This window comes from Salmo salar, chromosome ssa14 (assembly GCF_905237065.1).
Source record: "Salmo salar chromosome ssa14, Ssal_v3.1, whole genome shotgun sequence".
Taxonomy (NCBI): Eukaryota; Metazoa; Chordata; class Actinopteri; order Salmoniformes; family Salmonidae; genus Salmo; species Salmo salar.
Genome location: NC_059455.1, coordinates 66,746,259 through 66,770,809, shown reverse-complemented (window position 1 = coordinate 66,770,809; position 24,551 = coordinate 66,746,259). Strand labels below are relative to the sequence as shown.

General features: G+C 42.9%; 1 protein-coding gene across 2 annotated transcripts; it reads left to right on the top strand.

Annotated features, from left to right (window-relative positions):
- The first annotated feature begins 1,704 nt into the window (after positions 1 to 1,704).
- On the top strand, positions 1,705 to 24,317 carry LOC106569891 (protein disulfide-isomerase A3). 2 transcript variants are annotated; one of them, XM_014141607.2, is made up of 14 exons: positions 1,708 to 2,030; positions 2,159 to 2,252; positions 4,584 to 4,662; positions 11,492 to 11,609; positions 11,683 to 11,790; positions 14,658 to 14,787; positions 14,992 to 15,105; positions 15,427 to 15,552; positions 17,981 to 18,163; positions 18,403 to 18,511; positions 18,717 to 18,845; positions 20,884 to 20,963; positions 21,099 to 21,156; positions 22,848 to 24,317. In XM_014141607.2, exons 1-14 carry the CDS (start codon positions 1,877 to 1,879, stop codon positions 22,935 to 22,937), a joined length of 1,572 nt encoding a protein of 523 aa, XP_013997082.2. In that variant the 5' UTR covers positions 1,708 to 1,876; the 3' UTR covers positions 22,938 to 24,317. The 2 variants fall into 2 exon arrangements, with proteins under 2 accessions (XP_013997083.1, XP_013997082.2); XM_014141608.2 differs by having other exon boundaries at positions 1,705 to 2,252.
- Positions 24,318 to 24,551: the final 234 nt, after the last annotated feature.

Genomic DNA, 24,551 nt, shown 5'->3' with positions numbered 1-24,551 from the left:
TTCCCGTCAGTTCGTGGTGGAGGATGATGCGTCTGATGTAGGAGTGGGGGCGGTCCTGTCCCAGTGTTCTGCCCTGGACCTGAAAAGCTACATCACTGTGCCTTCTTTTCCCATCGCCTCAACGCCACGGAGAAAAACTACGATGTGGGAAATCGTGAGCTTCACACAGTGACGATGGCGTTGGAGGAATGGAGGCACTGGTTGGAAGGGGGCGGGAACACCCGTTCATCGTATGGACCCACCACAAAAATCTGGAGCATCTCCACACCGCCAAACGCCTCAACTCCAGGCAAGCTAGATGGGCCCTGCTGTTCACACGGTTCAACTTCTCCCTCTCATATCGGCCGGGATCCAAGAATGTCAAGCTGGATGCACTGTCTCGCTGTTGTAGCCCCACGGCTATTACCCCGGAGCCCGAGACCATCCTTCCCACCTCGTGCCTGGTGACGGCACTCAGGTGGGGTATAGGGAAACAGATCTGGGAGGCGCAGCGTTCCCAGCTGAACACACCGGGGGGGGGGGGGGTCCAGATAATCGGATGTTCATGCCTGACACGGTTCACTCCGCGGTCCTCCATACTGGCCTACCACCCGGGCTCCTGCCGGACCCTGGCTTTTGTGCGTCAACGCTTATGGAGGCCCACCATGGTCCCTGACGTCTCCACATTCGTCGGCTCTTGCATGATGTGTGCACAAAACAAGGCTTCTCAACAAGCTTCGGCTGGTCTCCAACCTCTGCCTGTCCCTCACCATCCCTGGTCCCACATATCCCTGGACTTTGTCACGGGTCTTCTCCCATCTGATGGCAACACCGCCATCCTGACTGATGGATCCGTTTTCCAAGGCCGTCCACTTCATTCCTCTCCCCAAACTACCCTCTGCCAAGGAGATGGCCCAGCTCATGGTACATCACGTCTTCCTGATCCATGGACTCCCGGTCAACATGGTCTCTGATTGGGGCCCTCAGTTCCTGTCTCGATTCTGGAAGGTGCTCTGAACCCTCATTGGGGCGTCGGCAAGCCTGTCCTCCAGATTCCATCCCCAGTCCAACGGCCAGTCGGAGTGAGCCAACCAGCATCTGGAGACAACTGTGCTGCCTGGTCTCCGCCAACCCCATCACCTGGAGCCAGCAGCTGGTGTGGGTTGAATACGCCCACAACACCCTTCCCTGCCACAGGCCTAACTCCTTTTGAGTGTTCCCTGGGGTATCAGCCCCTGCTCTTCCCTAAGCAGGGAGAGGTCGGCATACCTTCTGCCCAGATGTTTGTCCACCGCTGTCGTCGTAACTGGAGGAGAGCCTGGTCGGCCCTCCTTAAGACCACCTCCACGTATTGACAACAAGCGGATCGCCAGTATCGTCTCGGGCAGAAGGTATGGCTGTCCACCCGGGATCTGCCCCTCCGGGTGGAATCCCGCAAACTCTCCCCGTTTCCAATCTCCAAAATCACTAGCCCCTCTGCTATTCATCTTCTGTTGCCCCAGACCCTTCGTAATCACCCTTCCTTTCATGTGTCCTAATCATATTCATAACATGTAATCAAAAGCTGTATGTTTGGAATGTAGGATGTGCATATGCTTGTGTAAGCCTAACATGTGCAATGTTATTAACCTAATTTTTCAGAATATATTTATTTTTCTATATTTTATAGTGAAATAATTATTTGTTTGATATTTGAACGTGCCATGGCCATGTCATATACATCTGTTTTGAGATCGGTAATCCCCCCTCAAATCACCAGTGTAGCATTTCTCCCCAAAATTATCTGGGATTCGACCCCGGGCACCTAGCTCTCTGAAGAAAGCAAATGCCTTGATGATTATCTACTGTCCTGTATGGTAGGCTAGGGATGTACTATGATTGACGTCGAAGTGGACCAATGTACTACTTACATCGCATCAATGTATGTCCTCCTCGACCAATGACAAGGTCAGTTTCCGGCATTTCTGTTTATATCCCACCTCTCATTTGTCTACTCTATCGCGTTTTTTGGGAGAGGAGCCGGCAGGTGACTGTGGGTCTTTACAGCATAGGTGCCGTTTTATGTTTCTGTATTTCATTTGAAGATTTTGTTCACTTGAAGTATTTAGAAATATGGCTTCCTTTTTGTCGCTCATCCCTCCTTTCTTGTTGTCGGTTCTCATATTTTCTGGAGCGGCAGTCGCACGGGGTGATGTGCTCGAGCTAGGGGACGCAGATTTCGATTACCTGGCAGCGGAGCACGAGACCATGCTAGTGAAATTCTACGCTCCATGGTGAGAGAAAATACAAATGAAACATTTTTATGTCCATCCATTGTAATTTCTACACACGTAATGTCATTTTAGGCGAATATGTAAGTATAGTGATTGGTGTCGGCTAGGCAACTGTCCAAGATATATTCCGTTAGTTAGCCATCAGCTAATGTTAGCTAGCTATAGTAGTTCTATTCTCAGTATCGGCAATCATCTGCCAAATTGAAGGCAACTAGCTAGCAGATGGCCATATTTGCAAACAGTATTTGAGCAGTGGCCGTGGTTGTGTAAAATCACTGGGAAGTCAAGCCCCCCCCCCACACACACACAAATTACAACCTGTTGTGACATTTGCGTTGTTTGCTCAATAAACCTTGTTAATTCCGAGACAAGAAGACACAGTGGCAGAATAAATTAAACCGCACCTTTTGTTTTATCACAAAACCGGATAGCAACCTCTGTCCAGTGAAGTCCACAAAGCATATTCCATGTAGAGTATCATACAGCTATATGGCCAACAGCATGGTCAAGCAAGTTAATGTTTCCGACATTTTCGGACCACCAAACAACTAACGTTATTGATTTGGAACCACAGAGTTACCGCAAATCGCAAAGAAAACAGGAGCTTCAACATATCTCTGCTTAGCCTAATACAGTGACATCTAAAAGATACCAAAAACGTTTTAGTCTATATTCAAAATAAGCTGAATATGATGTGGCTGTCCATGGTTCTGATTTCTGTGTGCGTTCGATTTATAGAGCTCTGCTAATGCCATCCTCCTTTTTCATGTTGTCTAAACGTGATCACCCTGTCATACAGTACACACTTATTTTTGGTTTTCCTACTAGGCTACCTGTCTAAAATGCTTGCTCGCTAGCCTAACTTCCATCCATGGGCAACGTTAGCTAGCCTAGTTAACATTAACCTTCAACATCTAGCTATATTGAACTTTCATCCTCTCAGGCCAGGGGCACAATAATGTATGAAGGAATGGTTGGATCAGAATCACCGTTATAATCATTGGCCAGTACAGAGAATTATGTAAAACCACAAGTCCAAATCCCTATCTCCATCCATGGCTAATTTAGAAAATTTGCCCATTTTTAACCAGAGGACAACAACACAACGAGATGCAACTGTTGTTTTTTTTGGTGCCAGGAACATCCACAGTTGAGCTCAATGATGATTGGCACATTTTTCATACTTTTTTTGTCAAGGAAGGCCAGATGCTCGATGTTGGGGTTCCTGTCCTTGTTCCTTGTCAGTCATTGGTGAAACTAGGATTATGACAATATCTTTAATTAAATCATTCAAAACCTTTATTAATGTGATTGCAGACAGAAGTTGACAACAGGAACATAATGCATGTTTCCGAGTAAGTTCTGCATCAAAGAAAAGGTCCCATGTTATTTTATTAAACCCGAAGTCCAGCCATAGTGATGTCACTGCCTACGTCATTATCTTTTACTCATTAGACCAAAACCATGCCTACTCAACACTAAAACGTATTTATGTAGCTATCTAAAAGCTTAGCAGTAAATATCCAAGTTGATTTATAGTAGAATGTCTGACTAATCTCTTCTCTTACACTCCCCTGCAGAGTTTTGTCTTCACAGTCACACATTTCTCAGAGGGGTCTCTTTATAAAAGGCAAAGACCAGAAAACAATTGTGGAACAATACTGAACCTCTATAATGAATATATATTGTTAATCTGTAGTCTAGGACCCTATAAATGTAAGGAGGGTGGGGTTTTATAACCCCTCCCCTTCTATTAATACAACATAAGCATAATCAATTATTATAATACATCAAACATTTGGTACAGCCCCTATCATGACCCCTAGGTGAACCTCTAACACTTCCCTTGCCTTTAATGCTACAGGCGGCAACAATGTCATACTCGTTTGGACCAGACAGCATCAGATGGCCTACACGTAGAGAGACGGTGGTGCTGTTTCAATCGCTCGGATGCTTTCTCCTGTGAGATACATTCAGCCTCTTGCAAATTGAAGGAAAATTATGAAACACAGAGCGACGATAGATAAATAATTTTACGTTTTTAAACATTTTTCTTGGTACATTTTTTTGGGGGGGAAGCCTGGCTTCCCTTGGCATCCATGAATACACGTCACTGTATTTGAGGCTGAGCTATTGATATTATTCTTCAAAATTGGCTTACCTTGGTCGGTATGATTTCTTTTAAACCCCAATTTGCTTATGCCTTTTACAGGTATAACACATTTCTACCCACACAACTATGTTATCAATTGCATTGCCTGTAACTTGATTCTGATTCTGTTCCTTGCGTTATATCTACCTTAATCTGCTTTATGTTTATTTGCTCTTCAGGTGTGGACATTGTAAGAAACTAGCCCCAGATTTTGAGACCGCAGCCACTCGACTGAAGGGGACAGTTCCACTTGCTAAGGTACTTATGAATGCATAATAATGCATAACAAAATGACCAGGTGTTTGAACTCTTGCCGTCATCCAGGGTTAAACAATGTTAATTGGTAGTTGCATGCCCTGCATGGCCCACTCTCACTGCACCGGCATAGTGTAAACTTTGTTAACAGAATGACAGCACAAACCGTCATTCTGTTACCAAACTTGCATCTGACCTGTTCTTCAAGTGTTTTTGTAGGGCCTCCCGAGTGGCGTAGTGGTCTAAGGCACTGCATCGCAGTGCTAGCTGTGATACTAGAGATTCTGAGCCCAGGCTCTGTCCCAGGCTCTGACCGGGAGGCCCATGGGGCGGCGCACAATTGGCCCAGCGTCGTCCGGGTTAGGGAGGGTTTGGCCGGCAGGGATATCCTAATCTCATCGCGCACTAGCGACTCCTGTGGCGGGCCGGGCGCAGTGTACGCTGACCAGGTCGCCAGGTGCACGGTGTTTCCTCCAACACATTGGTGCGGCTGGCTTCCGGGTTGGATGGGCATTGTGTCAAGAAGCAGTGCAGCATGGTTGGGTTGTGTTTCGGAGGACGCATGGCTCTAGACCTTCGCCTCTCCCGAGTCCGTACGGGAGTTGCAGCGATGAGACAAGACTGTAACTACTACCAATTGGATTCCACGAAATTGGGGAGAAAAAAGTGGTGGAAAAATAGTGTTTTTGTGAAATTGTCTGTGGAAATTGTTGTGTACCTTGTGCATACATTATTTAACTTCGCAAATAATTGTTTTTTGTTTGGCATACTTTTTAAAGTAAAAAATCTGAGTCTCAGCATCACTGTGGAATTGTCCATAACCCAGGGGATATGTGTCACGTTGTATAAATGATTGGAGACAGGCACAGGAATATGTAATAGGGGGTTTTAATACTCCACCCAACAATACAACATGCCATGAAAAGGCACGGGGACGAAGCCCTAAACAAACACACATACAAAACACAGGGATGTAACCCCAAAAGAAGAGCGAGGGTAAACCTCTAATAAATACACGGGACGAGACCCGTAATAACAGACACGGGACGAGACCTGTAATAACAATACACGCAGCATGAAAGCCGAAACAACAAAGCACAGGTACTGTTGTGGAAATATTTAGTCAATAATATTTCTCAAATACCAGAGCCTGTGTGTTCAATTAGACTTTATTACAAAGTAATATAAGCCGAGCTTGTTCATGAAGTAACTCCCTTTCCAGCCTTTGCACACACTTTCTATACAGGTTTCATCCTTACGCCACACACACAGTAACTCCTCTTTATGTTAATGATTCATCCCCTCTGGCATTTAGCCACCATTATCTTTTTGCCTTGCACTAATTTTAGTTTGGTTTCATATTAGGGCATAGAAACATTAGAGCCATAGCAATGGTACAAAAATAAACAGGCATGCCCACTCCCTAGACAGTTGCATGTCTAATGGTGCCTAATGACCTAGACACACATTTAGAGTACACTTATCCTGCTGACTACTACGAAATGTGTAATGGGCACATATGTACTGGAAAATGGTCAGTAGTACTCACAAGGCCAACGGACTTGGGGAACAATAACTGACCAAGACAATGGTGAACATAGGGCACAATTGTACAATTACTAATCAGGGGAAATGGCCATACGTGTACGTAATGAGACAGTTCAGTGATGCCTAGAGGCCGGTGACATACAGTAGACCTCCGGAACCGGTACATGGAATCAGAAACAGTACGGGGGGGGATCTGTGACAATATGAGGTGAAACGGCTAATGTACTTTATGTTAGGGTTGGGCGATATGGCCTGAAAATCACATCAACATTTTTTCCGAAACTTATGGGCAATTCATGATATACAGTGCCTTCGGAAAGTATTCAGACCTCTAGATTTTTTTTCTCCACATTTTGTTACATTACAGCCTTATTCTAAAATTCAATAGTTTTTTTTCCCCTCATCAATCTACACACAATAACCCATAATGACCAAGCAAAAACAGTGTTTTAGAAATGTTAGCTAATTTGTTTAAAAAAAAAATGGAAATATCACATTTACTTAAGTATTCAGACCCTTTACTCAGTACTTTGTTGAAGCACTTTTGGCAGCGATTACAGCATTAAGTAATCTTGGGTGTGGCACACCTGTATTTGGGGAGCTTCTCCCATTCTTCTCTGCAGATCCTCTCCAGCTCTGTCAGGTTGGATAGGGAGCATCGCTGCACAGCTATTTTCAGGTCTCTCCAGAGATGTTTGTTTGGGTTCAAGTCCGGGCTCTGGCTGGGCCACTCAAGGACATTCAAAGACTTGTCCCGAAGCCACTCCAGCATTGTCTTGGCTGTGTGCTTAGGGTCATTGTCCTGTTGGAAGGTGAACCCAGTCTGAGGTCCTGAGTGCTCTGGAGCAGGTTTTCATCAAGGATCTCTCTGTACTTTGCTTCGTTCATCTTTGCCTTGATCCTGACTAGTTTCCCAGTCCCTACCGTTGAAAAACATCCCTACAGCATGATGCTGCCACCACCATGCTTCACCGTAGGGATGGTGCCAGGTTTCCTCCAGGCGTGACGCTTGGCATTCAGGCCAAAGAGTTTAATCTTGGTTTCATCAGACCAGAGAATCTTGTTTCTTATGGTCTGAGAGTCTTTATGGGACTTTTGGCAAACTCCAAGCGGGCTATCATGTGCCTTTTACTGAGGAGTGGATTCCGTCTGGTCACTCTACCATAAAAGCCAGATTGGTGGATTGCTGCAGAGATGGTTGTCCTTCTGGAAGGTTCTCCAATCTCCACAGAGGAACTCTAGAGCGCTGTCAGTGACCATCGGGTTCTTGGTCACCTTCCTGACCAAGGCCCTTCTCCCCCGATTGCTCAGTTTGGCCGGGCGGCCAGCTCTAGGAGGAGTCTTGGTGGTTCCAAACTTCTTCCATTTAAGAATGATGGAGGCCACTGTGTTCTTGGGGACCTTCAATGCTGCAGAAATGTGCTGGTATCCTTCCCCAGATCTGTGCCTCGACACAATCCTGTCTCGGAGCTCTACGGACAATTCCTTCAACCTCGTTGCTTGGATTTTGCTCTGAGATGCACTGTCAACTGTGGGACCTTATATAGACAAGTGTGTACCTTTCCAAATCATGTCCAATCAATTGAGTTTACCACAGGTGGACTTCAATCGAGTTTTAGAAACATGTCATGGATGATCAATGGAAACAGGATGCACCTGAGCTCAATTTCATGTCTCATAGCAAAGGATCTGAATACTTATGTAAATAAGGTATTTCTACCAACCTGTTCTTGCTTTGTCATTATGGGGTATTGAGTTTTTTAAATATTTAATCAATTTTAGAATAAGGCTGTAACATAAAATGTGGAAAAAGTCAAGGGGCCTGAATACTTTCTGAATGCACTCTACAGTCATGGCCAAAAGTTTTGAGAATGACACAAATATTAATTTCCACAAAGTTTGCTGCTTCAGTGTCTTTAGATATTTGTCAGACGTTACTATGGAATACTGAAGTATAATTACAAGCATTTCATAAGTGTCAAAGGCTTTTATTGACAATTACATGAAGTTGATGCAGAGTCAATATTTGCAGTGTTGACCCTTCTTTTTCAAGACCTCTGCAATCCGTCCTGGTATGCTGTCAATTAACTTCTGGGCCACATCCTGACTGATGGCAGCCCATTCTTGCATAATCAATGCTTGGAGTTTGTCAGAATTTGTGGGTTTTTGTTTGTCCACCCGCCTCTTGAGGATTGACCACAAGTTCTCAATGGGATTAAGGTCTGGGGAGTTTCCTGGCCATGGACCCAAAATATCGATGTTTTGTTCCCCCGAGCCACTTAGTTATCACTTTTGCCTTATGGCAAGGTGGTCCGTCATGCTGGAAAAGGCATTGTTCGTCACCAAACTGTTCCTGGATGGTTGGGAGAAGTTGCTCTCGGAAGATGTGTTGGTACCATTCTTTATTCATGGCTGTGTTCTTAGGCAAAATTGTGAGTGAGCCCACTCCCTTGGCTGAGAAGCAACCCCACACATGAATGGTCTCAGATTGCTTTATTGTTGGCATGACACAGGACTGATGGTAGCAGTCACCGTGTCTTCTCCGGACAAGCTTTTTTCCGGATGCCCCAAACAATCGGAAAGGGGATTCATCAGGGAAAATGACTTTACCCCAGTCCTCAGCAGTCCAATCCCTGTACCTTTTGCAGAATATCAGTCTGTCCCTGATGTTTTTCCTGGAGAGAAGTGGCTTCTTTGCTGCCCTTCTTGACACCAGGCCATCCTCCAAAAGTCTTCGCCTCACTGTGCGTGCAGATGCACTCACACCTGTCTGCTGCCATTCCTGAGCAAGCTTTGTACTGGTGGTGCCTGATCCCGCAGCTGAATCAACTTTAGGAGACGGTCCTGGCACTTGCTGGACTTTTTTGGGCACCCTGAAGCTTTCTTCACAACAATTGAACTGCTCTCCTTGAAGTTCTTGATGATCCGATAATTGGTTGATTTAGGTGCAATCTTACTGGCAGCAATATCCTTGCCTGTGAAGCCCTTTTTGTGCAAAGCAATGATGACGGCACGTGTTTCCTTGCAGTTAACCATGACTGACAGAGGAAGAACAATGATTCCAAGCACCACCCTCCTTTTGAAGCTTCCAGTCTGTTATTCGAACTCAATCAGCATGACAGAGTCATCTCAGCTTTTGTCCTCATCAACACTCACACAGTGTTAACGAGAGAATCACTGACATGATGTCAGCTGGTCCTTTTGTGGCAGGGCTGAAATGCAGTGGAAATGTTTTTTGGGGATTCAGTTCATTTGAATTGCAAAGATGGACTTTGCAATTCATCTGATCACTCTTCATAACATTCTGGAGTATATGCAATTTGCCATCATACAAACTGAGGCAGCAGACTTTGAAAATTTATATTTGTGTCATTCTCAACTTTTGGCCACGACTGTATATCTTGATTTTACACTGCATTTCAAAAAGTCAGCAATAATCGAATGAATTGTGAAGTTATACCTAGGTAAATATAAGCCTTCCACAACCATAATACCCACTAATCATTTAATTAGTCTATCAAAATAGTTTAACCTGTTTTTTTCTTTCTTTTTTTCTTATCACTGATCTGGCTTTCAGGTCTCTATGAAAATGCCCTTTTTATACAAATTTAACTAGAACCATGCATAATGCACATTCAATACTGATGGGTTCTGACTTGTGGGTTCTGCCTTCTGACTTATTCATGTCACTGATGGAGAGGGGAATGTATAACATTTACATTCTGTCAGGATATGTTATTGTTAGCCATAAGGGATCCTCTGGGAGGAGAAGAGATACAGCCTGGTACAGGTCAACATGACAGCCGTGAGTTGGGGGAGGAGTGAGGAATTTGGGCAGAGGTCAGGTTCGATGAAGTGCGGAAGAACATGTGTAACTAATCTTTTGGATAGCAACAGAGGTGTATTGTCTGTTCAGATGTGTAAGGAGGGGCTCAGCATAAGAGAAAGGGTTAAATACCTGTGCTTGTGTGAATGTTCTTTGTCTTATGCAGCTGTATGACCCAGTGGGTGAATAAACCTGGTTTAAGATTTACTAATCGTCCGTGAGTGTTTTACTCTATTTAGAACCTAACACTACTGACTAAATTCTTGTAGCAGGGCATTAGGCTTTAGAAAATTCACACAAGTCTCATCAACAATCTCTCAAGCCCACGTGCTAGTGATTAGCCAGCTAATCTTTACATTTCAAGGTTCGCCAACTTGGATCTATTTGCTAACTAAGAAAGATTAAACACTCTTCTGTCCGTCTCCAATTGTTGAAACGCATATTAGCCTGTCCAATTTGTTCAGATGTTGAAATCAAGTGGCCTTCCTTATTTCTCAGATTGAGAATGAGTTGTCAATTCCTTATATAATTGGTTTTTTTTTTCTACGAAACATATAAAACACAGACTAGACAGCTAGTATAACAGTCTTTGGCAAACATGCTGCTAGCGCTGCGTGGGTACCCCCATTGTCGCGCACAGCAAACTGAGCATTCATTTTCCAGAATCAATGTTAATTGATACTCTCGTTTTAGTAATGTCTGCTCTGTGTGCAGTTTGAGTAGTTGAGACATAAAAAAGGGTATCGTTAGAAAAGTTAACTTCTCCTCTATTACAGTAACGTCTCAATGTGTTTTAGTGTCCATATGACCCATTCTGTTGGACCAAAATGCAAATAGCGAGTTGAAACCGTTTGACATAGAGGAAGATGTGATCTCACAACTTTGTTGGCGTGAGGGGGAGGGGCTTGGTGTGTGTGTGTGTGTGTAAACTGTAGAGGAAGAGGTGAAGCGATAGGTTTCACTCTCGATAAAATAAGGCCAATGCGTTTCCATGGGCTTATTTTGGACCTAAGCTTGTCGCCTGCCTTCCCGCCTTTGGGACAACTGCTCCCATTGTTAGGGCGGAGACGTGCATCTTGTCATTATATACTGATCTCTGGTGTAAATGGGAAGGTTCACTTTGTACAGAAGGGCGAAGGAGACGAGACCAAAAATACAACATGAGAACAAGCGGACATAAACCATTTTTTTTTACATTTCTTTTTTTTTTTTATGATTCTTGCAATACAGGCATTTGGAATATCGTGCAAAAACACAAATTTGAATGAATCAATATATTGCTCAGCCCTACTTTACATTGCCTCTAGCATCTCCATTTCATTATCTTTCTGCCCAGTTTTCTCACACATTTTGCTTTCTATCATATTTTTCTATCCCTTTCTTTCTCTCTCCTCTCACATTCCCTCTTTCTCTTTCTACCTCCCTCCTTCCCTATCATCTCTCTCTCTCACCCCTTAGGTGGACTGCACAGCGAACCCAGACACATGTGGCCGTTTTGGGGTCACAGGGTACCCCACACTCAAGATCTTCAGAAATGGAGAAGACGCCTCGTCCTATGATGGGCCACGCTCCGCAGGTGTGTGGTTTGAATGTTGTTAGAGTACACTAATTATGTAGGCCTATTAATGAATTTGTCTGCATACACACAGATGGCATTGTCCACTTCATGAAGAAGCAGGCTGGACCCAACTCTGTTACCCTGCGCAGGGAAGCAGATCTCGAGGCCTTTGTCAACCACTTTGACGCCAGTGTAGTGGGTAAGTAGTTCTCTAGAAGAGGATAGTTATCTGGACTGGTCAGTGTTTCATGGAAAGAGCAGGTGTTCTTAATGTTTTGTATACTCAGTGTATATGCATTAGAGCTGGGCAATATGGCCTAAACATCCTATCTCGATTTATTTTTTATTTTTTTCAAACTTATGAGCGAGTCACGATTATATCTCCATTAAAAAAAAAAAATCTAAAAAAAAATCTGATCAAGTGTTATTTGTCACATGTGCCGAATACAACAGTGAAATGCTTACATACAAGCCCTTAACCAACAATGCAATAAGCTTTGTTGTACAATTTTTTAAGGTAAAATACACTTCATTTCAAACACTCTGCAATAATGTAATGAATTCAGGGCGTATGAAATTAGTCTAAATATATGCCACAATAATTTGATTATTTTATCAAAATAGTTTAACCTGCTTTTTAGCAATCACTGATCTGGCTTTCAAGTCTGTCTATGAAAATGCCCTTTTTGTTACAAATCTAACTAAAACCATGTGAATAATTCACATTCACTAATAGTGACTAACATCTTGTAGCAGGCATTATAAACAATCTCTCAAGCACAAGCCTACATGCTGGTGAGTAGCCAGCTAATCTTTATATTTCATATTTAGCCAACTTGGATCTATTTGCTAGCTAACAAGGCAGAACAGTTGAATTTTTCTAAACACACCCTTCTCCAACTGTTTGAACAGTATGCTAGCCTGTCCACTTTTTTCAGATGTTGAAATCAAGTGGCCTACCTTATTTCTCAGAATGAGAACAAGTTGTCAATTCCTTATGTAATTGTGTTTTATACTTATTGCACAATTATAAAGCACAGACTAGACAGCTGGTATAACAGTCTTTGGCAAAAATGCTGCTAGCAGTACATGGTGCCGCAATATTTGAGCATTCATTTTCCAGAATCAATGTTCATTGATACGTTTGTTTTTAGTAATGCCTGCTCTGCGTGCAATTTGAGTAGTTGAGACATAAAAAGGGTATCGTTAGACAGGTTAACTTCTCCTCTATTACAGTAAAATAATGTCTCAATGTGTTTGTGTCCATATGACCCATTCTGTTGGACCAAACCTCAAATGCAAATATCGAGTTCAAACCGCTTTTCAGGATGGAGGAAGTGATCTCTCAACTTTGTTGGTGTGGGTGGCAGGGAAAGGGGCTTGGTGTGCATGTGTGTAAACAGAGAGGAAGAGATGAAGCGAGAGGTTTCACTCTCACTAAAATCTGTCCAAAATAAGCCCAAAGCGTTTCTTGGGGATTTATGCTCTGGAATCGTGAGACAGAACAATATATCCTCGTGAATAGCATCCCCGACTTGTATAGCGAACAAAAGTCCATGCATGGGCATCTTGACCCTCACAGGTAACGGCCATTTGGAGAGCTCATGCTGGGGAATTTTTGAGTCGTTCAGTCAGCATACTTTCCTGTCGGATAAACAAAGAATTTATGTATGAATCATAAAAAAGAAACGGGTACTAATGGAACTGTATGACAACGGTCCAGTTCGTCGTGAACCGTGCTCCAGGTTTAACCTGCTATGTGTGGTCTGAGTTCCGTAATGATTTAAATAGGCTACATGTCCCAAATTATTGCTCAACATTAGCCTAATATGATCCACTAATGCTAGCGAGCCTCAGGAACAGCTACACAGACGTGAAAGAAAGGGAAACGGAATGGAAGGAGATGATGCAAAATGTAAGCTACAAATTGAAGAAAACGAACACGAAAGTGACAGTTCTAAATGTATGTGTTTATTACTGATGGTGGCTGCCGACAGTGGCTAATATTTAACATGATACAAATTGTCAAATGAAACCAGTCATATGCTTCCATATGACTGGTTTCATTTGAATCTAGGGATCATAAGGAAAAATGATCTAAAACATGTATTTACAATCTCCTTCTCCAAATGTATTACTAATTTACCTAGCTCTTATCTATAGCTGTTATCCATTTAGGAATTACAGTGCATGGAGAATGCTGTTATTTCTATCGGGGTAAAATGGAAGTAGAACCGGTAAATTCGCTCAACCTTATTCATGGTTTCCTCGCGTGTAATGGTGGTGGAATTATGAGGGAATAAAGTTGAGGTCAGAATACGGTGTATCTGTACACTCCTCCGCCACACCTTCATTACTTAGATCTCCACCCCGAACAAATAGCAGGTGAATAGCATGCTATTCTCATGCTTAAGTTCAAGTTCAGAATACGCATAGAGAGAAGTGCATTAAAAGGGAATTCCATTCCATTTACGTGCGCTTAACCCGGGTTAGAATTGGCTGCCATGTATATAATGGTGTGGATAATAATAATCTACCTCATAGTGTGGAAATGTGTTTATAAAACACAGGAAAATCACGTTTTTGAATGCACCTTTTTCTCCCATGGCTGCAACTCCCCAATGGGCTCGGGAGGCGAAGGTCGAGTCATGCCTGCAGGCGCCCGGCCTGCCACAAGGAGTCGCTAGAGCGCGATGAGCCAAGTAATGCCCCCATTGGCCAAACCCTTCCCTAACCCGGACGAAGCTGGGCCAATTGTGCACCGCCCTATGGGACTCCGATCACGGCCGGTTGTGATACAGCCCTGGATCGAACCAGGGTCTGTAGTGACGCCTCTAGCGAATATTATTTAATGTCCTTAGACCGCTGCGCCACTTGGGAGCCCCCTGCACTGCCCCTTTAACTGGCTCCCTGAATCTGTACTTTTCACATAGGTTATAAATGATTTAATGTCCCCTGCTCTGAAAAGCTTGTGAGAGGTCAATACAACATGGTGGAAGACGACACACTAGATGTGTTGGAGAGCTCTAATGTACTTTCTCACCATACTTCTCTCCCCCCTCTCAGGATTTTTCTCTGGGCCTGACAGTGGTCAGCTGGCAGAGTTTCTGAAGGCGGCCAGCGTCATGAGGGAACACTTCCGCTTCGCCCACACCATCGACATGACCCTGGGCCTCAAACACGGGGTGGACACTGAGTGAGAGCAAGAGAAAGGGAGGGAGGATGGGGTAGAAGGAGGGATAGGGAGAGAATGGGAGTAAGTGAGCGTGATAACCATGTAGAGTTCAATCAGGTTTCTTAGTGCTGGGCTAGAGCAAAATTGTGTACACCCAGGAATGGATTGAGAAACACTGCTATGGTGTGACCAAACGACTACATTCTTTTCCCCGTGTCTCTCCAGGCGTGTTCTGCTGTTCAGACCCCCAAGGCTGAGCAGTAAGTTTGAGGAGAGCGTGCTGCACTTCACTGAAACGATCACCACCCACACACTGCGGCGCTTCATCAGAGACAACATGTAAGACTACTACTCGAATGTCTGTGTTACTTTAATGTCTCTTTTTTCTGCATCTCTTTCTAACACTTTCTCCCTATCATATCCCTATTCGTCTTTTCATTTACATTTTTTACAGGTTAGTCATTTAGCTGACGCTCTTCTCCAGAGCGACTTACAGGAGCAATTAGGGTTAATTGCCTTGCTCAAGGGCACATTGACAGATTTTTCACCTAGTCGGCTTGAGGATTCGAACGAGCGACCTTTCGGTTACTGGCCGAACGCTCTTAACCTCTACTTGACTGTCTAACATTATTGGTCTTCCTTTTTACTGTTTTTGGTCAGTTTCGGAATGTGCCCCCATCTGACCAATGAGAACAGAGATAAGCTGAAGGGGCAGGACTTGTTGACTGCGTACTATGATTTGGACTACCTGCAGAACCCCAAAGGCTCCAACTATTGGAGGAACAGGTTGGTACCACAACACTTTAAACCAGTGATTCTCAATTGATGGGCCACGGTAGGTTTTCAATGGGTCACGGGTGTCGAAGTAAAAAAAAAAACATTTAAGTATCACGCCCCCAAAAAAGAGAAATTCAATCCGTTTTTTAAATATAGAGCTATTAGCAGTGCTATTTAGCATTTGGTTGATTTTGAGGTCGGTCTCAAACCAGTGAGTTTACCGATATTCTCCATTAAGAATATGTTGAATGGAATTATTGACAATGAATAGATAGGAATATTGTCTTATACTTACGACATTTACTGTCAATATAGCTACAAAACATTTTTTTACAGATTGCATTTCGGGAGAAAAAAAAATTGCAATGTGAATATTGGGTCCAGACAACCTGGTTCAATGTGGGTCTTGAGGCATATTACTGTACATGGTGGTTGGACAACTTATAAAATGTGACCAAGTAGTAAGGTAGATATGTGTGTATATTCGCTTCGGAAAGTGTTCAGACCCCTTGACTTTTTCCACATTTTGTTAGGTTACAGCCTTGTTCTAAAATGTATTAAATAGTTTCTTCCCCTCATCAATCTACACACAATACCCCATAACGATAAAGCAAAATGGGTTTTTAGACATTTTTGCTCATTTATTAAAAAACACATATTTCATTTACATAAGTTTTCAGACCCTTTACTCAGTACTTTGTTGATGCACCTTTGGCAGTGATTACAGCCTTGTGTCTTCTTGGATATGACACTATAAGCTTGGCACACCTGTATTTGGGGAGTTTTTCCCATTCTTCTCTGTAGATCCTCTCAAGCTCAGGTTGGATGGGGAGTGTTTCTGCACAGCTATTTTCAGGTCTCTCCAGAGATGTCTGATTGGGTTCAAGTCCAGGCTCTGGCTGGGCAAATCAAGGACTTGTCCTGATGCCACTCCTATGTTGTCTTGGCTGTATTGCTTAGGATCGTTGTCCTGTTGGAAGGTGAACCTTCGCCCCAGTCTGAGGTCTTGAGCGCTCTGGAGCAGATCTCTCTGTATTTTGTTCCGTTCATCTTTGCCTCGATCCTGACTAGTCTCCCAGTCTCTGCCACTGAAAAACATCCCCACAGCATGATGCTGCCACCACCATGCTTCATCGTTGGGATGGTGCCAGGTTTCCTCCAGACGTGACGCTTGGCAATCAGACCAGAGAGTCTTGTTTCTCATGGTCTGAGAGTCTTTAGGTGCCTTTTAGCAAAGACCAAGCGGGCTGTCATGTGCCTTTTACTGAGGAGTGGCTTCCGTCTGGCCACTCTACCATAAAGGGCTGATTGGTGGAGTGCTGCAGAGATGGTTGTCCTTCTGGAAGGTTCTCCCATCTCCACAGAAGGACTCTGGACCTCTGTCAGTGACCATTGGGTTCTTAGTCACCTCCCTGACCAAGGCCCTTCTCCCCCATTTGCTCAGTTTGGCCGGGCAGCCAGTTCTAGGAAGAGTCTTTTTGGTTCCAAACTTCTTCCATTTAAGAATGATGGAGGCCACTGTGTTCTTGGGGACCTTCAATGTTGTAGAACCCTTCCCCGGATCTGTGCCTCGACACAATCCTGTCTCTGAGCTCTACGGACAATTCCTTCGACCTCATTCCTTGGTTTTTGCTCTGTCAACTGTGGGACCTTATATAGACTGGTGTGTGCCTTTCCTAATCATGTCCAATCAATTGAATTTACCACAGGTGGACTCCAATCAAGTTTTTGAAACGTGTCAAGGATGATCAATGGAAACAGGAAGCACCTGCGCTCAATTTCGTGTCTCATAGCAAAGGGTCTGAATACTTATGTAAATAAGGTATATCTGTTTTTTTATTTTTAATACGTTTGAAAACATTTCTACCAACCTGTTTTCACTTTGTCATTATGGGGTATTGTGTGTAGATTGCTGAGGATTAAAAAAAAATAAAAATTAGAATACGGCTGTAATGTAACAAAATGTGGAAAAAGTGAAGGGGTCTGAAGGCACTGTATTTCCTGTGGCGGTCCTCATGAGTCACTTTCATCATAGCGCTTGATGGTTTTTGCAAATAAAGAAAAACCCTTGAATGAGTAAGTGTGTCCAAACTTTTGACTGGTACTGTATCTCTTATGCGCTAACTCAAAATGACACAACGACTAGGTTCCAGTTTAACAACGTTTACTTCACCGTATTACCACAGTACATAGTTGCCATCACACTCAGGCCAGGTTCATCTCCAGTGAGACTGCTGCGCAGGTGTAGAAATATAGGGATACTTAAAACATGAACTTAACATTATGTATGTATATTCGCTTATATTATTTATTTTGATTTAGATCTTATCCTTCAAACAATACATGTAATATCTGAGCCCCAAATATTGTATACAAGGTGGTATATTAAGTCACTTGCCATTATTATTGGTTAATGTCTTTCATTCTCTCTCCTCAGGGTGATGAAGGTGGGTTCTCAGTTTGCGTCCCAGGGCCTGAGTTTTGCCGTGGCCAATCGCAGGGACTTTGTGGATGAGCTGGAGGAGGAGTTTGGTCTGGGTGCGTCAGACGGAGGAGATCTGCCCTTTGTAACCATCAGAACACGACAGGGATTCAAGTACACCATGAGGGAGGAGTTCACGTGAGTTACATAGAACCTCAACTACGTCTAACTTCTGAGTTTTACCGCATATAACCCTACGACCCTAATTTTAACCATGAGAACATGGTCGTGAGTTACAGCAATATCAGACCCCTATCCACAGACAATCTCTCATCCTTACCCAAACTCGAACCATCATCTAACATTAACCCTTATCAAAGAGGGTGATGTGGGCTGGATAATGCCATAGAATAATTGTTGTTGAACCTATTTAACAGGCGAGATGGGAAGTCCCTGGAAAGATTCCTCGTGGATTACTTTGCTGGACGACTAAAACGTTACATCAAGTCGGAGCCCATCCCTGAGAAAAACAAAGGCCCCGTCAAGGTATGTTTGTCTATGTGTACGTGTGTGCATTTCTATGTTATTATTCAATACTCAATCACAGTACATTTTTGTTAATTCTCATGTTAATTCACACATGTACTAAGTAAGCATTTCACGGTAAGGTCGACACTTGTATTCGGGGCATGTGACAAGTAGTTTGATTTGACTTAATTTCTCTGGGTTTGTGTGTTGCGCCCTCTTGCAGGTAGTGGTAGCGGAGTCATTTGAGGAGATTGTGAATGACCCGGAGAAGGACGTGCTGATTGAGTTCTATGCCCCCTGGTGTGGTCACTGTAAGAGCCTGGAGCCCAAGTACAAGGAGTTGGCAGAACAGGTGAGCAAGACTACACACATTCATACAGATTCACCATACAGCAGTCATACAGAATCACTTCTGTCCCTTCTTTGGACACTGTGTTAACTAACCTCCAGATGAGCTTCAATGCCATACAACTCTCCTTCCGTGGCCTCCAACTGCTCTTAAATGCAAGTAAAACTAAAGGCATGCACTTCAACCGGTCGCTGCCCGCCTGTCCAGCATCACTACTCTGGACAGTTCTGACTTGGAATATGTGGACAACTACAAATACCTAGGTGTCTGGTTAAACTGTAAGCTCTCCTTCCAGACTCGCATTAAGCATCTCCAATCCAAAATTACATCTAGAAACGGCTTCCTATTTTGCAACAAAGCATCCTTCACTCATGCTGCCAAACATACCTCGTAAAACTGACCATCCTACCGATCCTCGACTTCGGCAATGTCATTTACAAAATAGCCTCCAACAAATTGGATGCAGTCTATCACAGTGCCATCCGTTTTGTCACCAAAGCCCCATATACTACCCACCACTGCGACATGTACGCTCTCTTTGGCTGGCCCTCGCTTCGTACTCGTCGCCAAACCCACTGGCTCCAGGTCATCTACAAGTCTCTGCTAGGTAAAGCCTCGCCTTACCTCAGCTCACTGGTCACCATAGCAGCACCCACCCGTAGCACGCCCTCCAGCAGGTATATCTCACTAGTCACCCCCAAAGCCAATTCCTCGTTTGGCCGCCTTTCCTTCCAGTTCTCTGCAGCCAATGACTAGAACGAACTGCAAAAATCACTGAAGCTGGAGACTCATATCTCCCTCACTAGCTTTAAGCACCAGCTGTCAGAGCAGCTCACAGATCACAGATCACAGCACCTGTACATAGCTCATCTGTAAATAGTCCATCCAATCTACCTCATCCCCATACTGTATTTATTTATTTATTTATTTATCTTGCTCCTTTGCACCCCAGTATCTCTACATGCACATTCATCTTCTGCACATCAATCACTCCAGTGTCTAATTGGTATATTGTAATTACTTCGCCACCATGTCCTATTTATTGCCTTACCTCCCTTATCTTACCTCATTTGCACACACTGTATATAGATTTTCTTTAACTGTATTATTGGCTGTATGTTTTGTTTATTCCATGTGTAACTCTGTTGTTGTGTGTCGAACTGCTTTGCTTTATTCTTGGCCAGGTCGCAGTTGTAAATGAGAACTTGTTCTCAACTAGCCTACCTGGTTAAATAAAGGTGAAATAAAAAAAATGCAACATTTTAAATGATTTAAAAGTGTTAAATTCTGGAACAGAATATTTTTTTATTTTATTTACTGCCACCGTTCACGATTATGGCTTTCCTCAGAACAATTGTATGCCATAGTACAATTTTCAATGTCAATAAATTAAGGAAAAGAGCTAAAGCCAAGTTAAGCCCTTTGTTCTCACTGAGTAGGTTTATATGCACAGTAATAATTCAATATTAAACTGATTATGGCAGATTATGCAACAGTCATGTAAACACCGTACTCTGCTTATCTTAATCAGCGTAAGGTCAAAATCGAAGTAAGCATACGCCGATTAAAACACCTGGTTTTCTGAGCAATCTTTCATATTATTAGGACATGTAAACACGTTAATCGGCGTTCCAGCGGTGCATTTGATCTGCAGATGTGCCAGCACCGGTAGAGCAAGCCTCCCTCTTTAGCGCGAGAGAAGTGAGTTTGGAACAACAAGAATTTCTGTGTCTTAGAAAAAGTTTTCACATGCAAACTTTATATAGCCGAGCTCAGAATCAAATATACTTCCCAAAAATAACATGGTCACTGTGGTAGAAAGTTTATTTTGATTGCAGATTTTGTGCGTTTATCAAAATCCGATCAGGGGGCCTGATTTCAGATGTGTCCATGTAAAAAGGATTATTCGGGAAATCGTTCTTCTTGCAAAGCATGTAAAGGTTTCAATCAAACTATTATATTAATCGGACTAGCCACAAAAATCACATTATTGTGTGCATGTAACCCTAGTCATTGGTTGATTCTCCTGTTTTCTTCTCAGCTCTACTCTGACCCTAATATTGTAATTGCCAAGATGGACGCCACAGCCAATGATGTTCCACAAGGCTTTGATGTGCAAGGGTGAGACGCCACATTTCATCACCTGGTTGTCCTTTCCCTTCTATCGGGACTCACTTATCTTTCCATTTATTTTCCCCATGTTTCTTTTCATTCATTCATTGTGTTTCTCTCGCTCTCGCTTTTATTGTTCTGTAGGTTTCCCACCATCTACTTTGCTCAGGCAAGCAAGAAGGACCAGCCCAAGCGATATGAGGTGAAGTGTCCTTACACTGTTATTACCATTTTACACAAGTAGACACAAACTAGTCATATACCAGTGTTTCCCATATATTCAGTTAGCAGTGGCAACCTGCCACTCCAAAAAATATGATATAAAATATATAGAGATTTTATACAAAAGTATGTGGACACCCCTTCAAATTAGTGGATTCAGCTATTTCAGCCACAGCCATGCAATCTCCATAGACAAACATAGGCAGTAGAATGGCCTTACTCAGTGACTTTCAACGTGCACCGTCATATGATGCCACCTTTCCAACAAGTCAGTTCGTCAAATTTCTGCCCTGCTAGAGCTGCCCCGATCAACTAAGTGCTTTTGTTGTGAAGTGGAAACGTCTAGGAGCAACAACAGCTCAGCCGCAAAGTGGTAGGCCACACAAGCTCACAGAACAGGACCACGTAGTGTGTAAAAATCATCTGCCCTCGGTTTCAGCACTCACTACCCCATCTAACACTTTTGGGATGAATTGGAACACTGACCCTGAGCCAGGCCTAATTGTCAAACATTCGTGCCCGACCTCACTAATGCTCTTGTAGCTGAATAGAAGCAAGTCCCCACAGCAATGTTCCATTATATAGTGGAAAGACTTCCCATAATAGTGGAGGCTGTTATAGCAACAAAGGGGGGACCAAGTCCGTATTAATGCCGACGACTTTGGAATGAGATGTTCAACAAGCAGGGGTCCACATACTTTTGGTCATGTAGTGTATATTTTTCTGCCAAGATGTGCTTTTAAAGGGATAGTGTCAGATTGACTTTTTCTACTTACCCAGAGGCAAATTAACTCATGGGTACAATTTTTATGTCTCTGCGTGCAGTTTGAAGAAAGTTGCTAACTTGCGTTAGCGCAATGACCAGACGCAATGGCTTGCGAAACTACTCCTGCTACCTTTGCCACCACTGCTGAAAAAAAATCCTAGGGGAAACTGCATGTATTGATGTGATGGGTTCATGATAGGGGCTGCACCAAATGTTTGATGTATTATAATAATTGATTATGCTTATGTTGTATTAATAGAAGGGGAAGGGCTATAAGTCCCCTTCCCCACTATATTTATAGGGTCCGAGACTAGTGTGTGTGTGTGTGTGTGTGTGTGTGTGTGTGTGTGTTTTAATATTGTTCCACAGTCTTTTCTAGTCTCTGCCTCCTTATAAAGAAACGGTCTGAGAGATGTGAGTTATTGCATGGGGTCTGTGAGAAGGCACCTCAAAGATAAACACACAGAACCCTGCAGGGGAGTGAAAGAGTTAAGAGACTAGTCAGACATGCCACTATAAATCAACTTGGGGAGTGGACATTTTACTGCTGAGCCTTTAGATAACACTGAAACTATTGTTTGTATAGCTGTGTATGCATGGGCTTGGTCTCATGAGTAGAAGGTAATGACTTATGCAGTGACATCACTAGGTCTGGACTAAAGGCTTAATAAAATAACTTGGAACCTTTCTTATTTTGCAGAACTCAGGAGAGACATCAGTTGTATGTGTGATGTTTGATCTTTGACTTCTGTCTACAGCTGTATTTTGATTAAAATTGTTATGATTTATAAGTTCACATTTTGAGTGTTCCTTATTTGTTAAGCAAAAAAACCAGAGCACAGAATATATCAAAGATTTTATGTTGGGTAACAAAGGGAGCTTACAATGTTTTCCTCTAATTCCAGGGAGCTCATGAAGTGAAAGACTTCATCAAGTACTTGAAGAGAGAAGCCTCGCACGTCCCTGTTGTCAGCGGAGTGAGAGAAGACCTGTGAACAGAAGTAAGGCGATGGCAGGGGTGTATTATGGGAAATGTAGCTTGAGACCCCTGGAATTACAGTTGTGGATACTCACAACTTCTGCTAAGATTCTTTATTTCTGATGAAATGACACTCCAAAAACCTAAATCTACCCACAATAATTTCTTTCCTTGAAACATTAGTTTTGAAAGTCACATGATTGACTCTCCAGGAACAGAGCCCCTTGTAATTGTTCAGGAGGAGAAATACCTTTTCTACAGAGGAAGAGAAAACAACAAAGATTGAGGACTGCCGACCTCTAATGTGAAGTGATCTGGAAGGGAGATGAGGTTGATTGTCTTGGCATAAGACTGAACCAAACCTTCCCAATTTACTTTCATAAAAGGACAAAATCAAAATGGGCATCAACTCCACGAGGAGCAGTTTGGTGCAGGTTTGTCATGCATCAAATACCATGAGATGAATGGGCGCTGTATAATGACACTGTAATAACACCTATTTGTTTCTAGGTCTTGACTTACCACCTGTATCTCAGAACTATAGGTCTTCTTCACCACTATAAGCCATACCATCCATTCCACCAAGGATAACCCATCAACACCCCTAGATTGGCAGCTAATATTGAGCACTCTTTTGCATTGGCATTTCACAAAGCAGGAGCAAGGAGTTGGTCAGCTAACCTTGCTTGTGTAAAATAGTCTGAATAGCTTCATATTAACTAGTTCCAAAAGGTACCCACTGGTCTTTTTATGTGTACTTGAGCTACAGAGTTGGTGTCATTCCAGACAGCACCAACAACCAACCAACTGCTCACCGCCTATCTGCCTACTGACTGCATACAAAACCCAAAACATCCCCACTCATTCTCCTTTTTTTTGTCCATGCAAATATCAAATGAAGCATTTTGGAAATACTGTAAAGGCAATATTCAGATTCGTGGCAAAAATGACAAGTAGCCACCATGGTCTTCTTGAAAACAAATGTTTGCACTTTGTTTTTGACTATTCCGGTTATTATTTATGTTTCTATCATTATACGCCATTTTCCCAGGATTTCTTTTTTAGAGCAAGTAACTTCTGAAAAGCGTGTACCATGTTTGGATTTGACTATGAAGGACAGATGTGTGTTATTTATCATATTTCTTATATAGTATAGGCAATACAGTAATTAACATGCTTTGTACTGTACATAATGTGTGAAAACATATTTGCAATATTAATTGTCTCTTTTTTGACAGAGCCTTATTTATTGATGTACATTTTATTTGTTGCAAGAGTTTGGCACTGAGGACCCATTGTCCTTCCACTTTATTTTTGATCTGCTAAGAAATATTTGTCTTTGGCGTTTTCTCACTTAAAAGATGCTGAAACCATTTAATAAAATTATTGACTTCGATGTGTCTTTGACTTTCTTCTGGCTAATAGTCAGACTGTTTGACCCTTTAAGGGTCTAGCCAATGTTGGACTACTGTATATGGACTTGCTTGGTTTTGTACAGGTCAATGAATGTACAGGGTGTGTCTCACAATGATGCCCTGTACATACTCACCTGCCATTTAATCCTTTTGCGTTTATCCCGTCTCCCTAATTGGTGGAATTCACAGTACATCATTTTTTCCTCGAAGTTTAT

Bases quoted from the DNA above. Each gene is read 5' to 3' on its own strand.
- LOC106569891 (XM_014141607.2), top strand. From the start codon at position 1,877: ATGTACTACTTACATCGCATCAATGTATGTCCTCCTCGACCAATGACA. The intron at 4,663-11,491 runs GTACTTATGAAT...CTCACCCCTTAG, and splicing joins GGACAGTTCCACTTGCTAAG to GTGGACTGCACAGCGAACCC. The intron at 18,512-18,716 runs GTATGTTTGTCT...GCCCTCTTGCAG, and splicing joins AAAACAAAGGCCCCGTCAAG to GTAGTGGTAGCGGAGTCATT.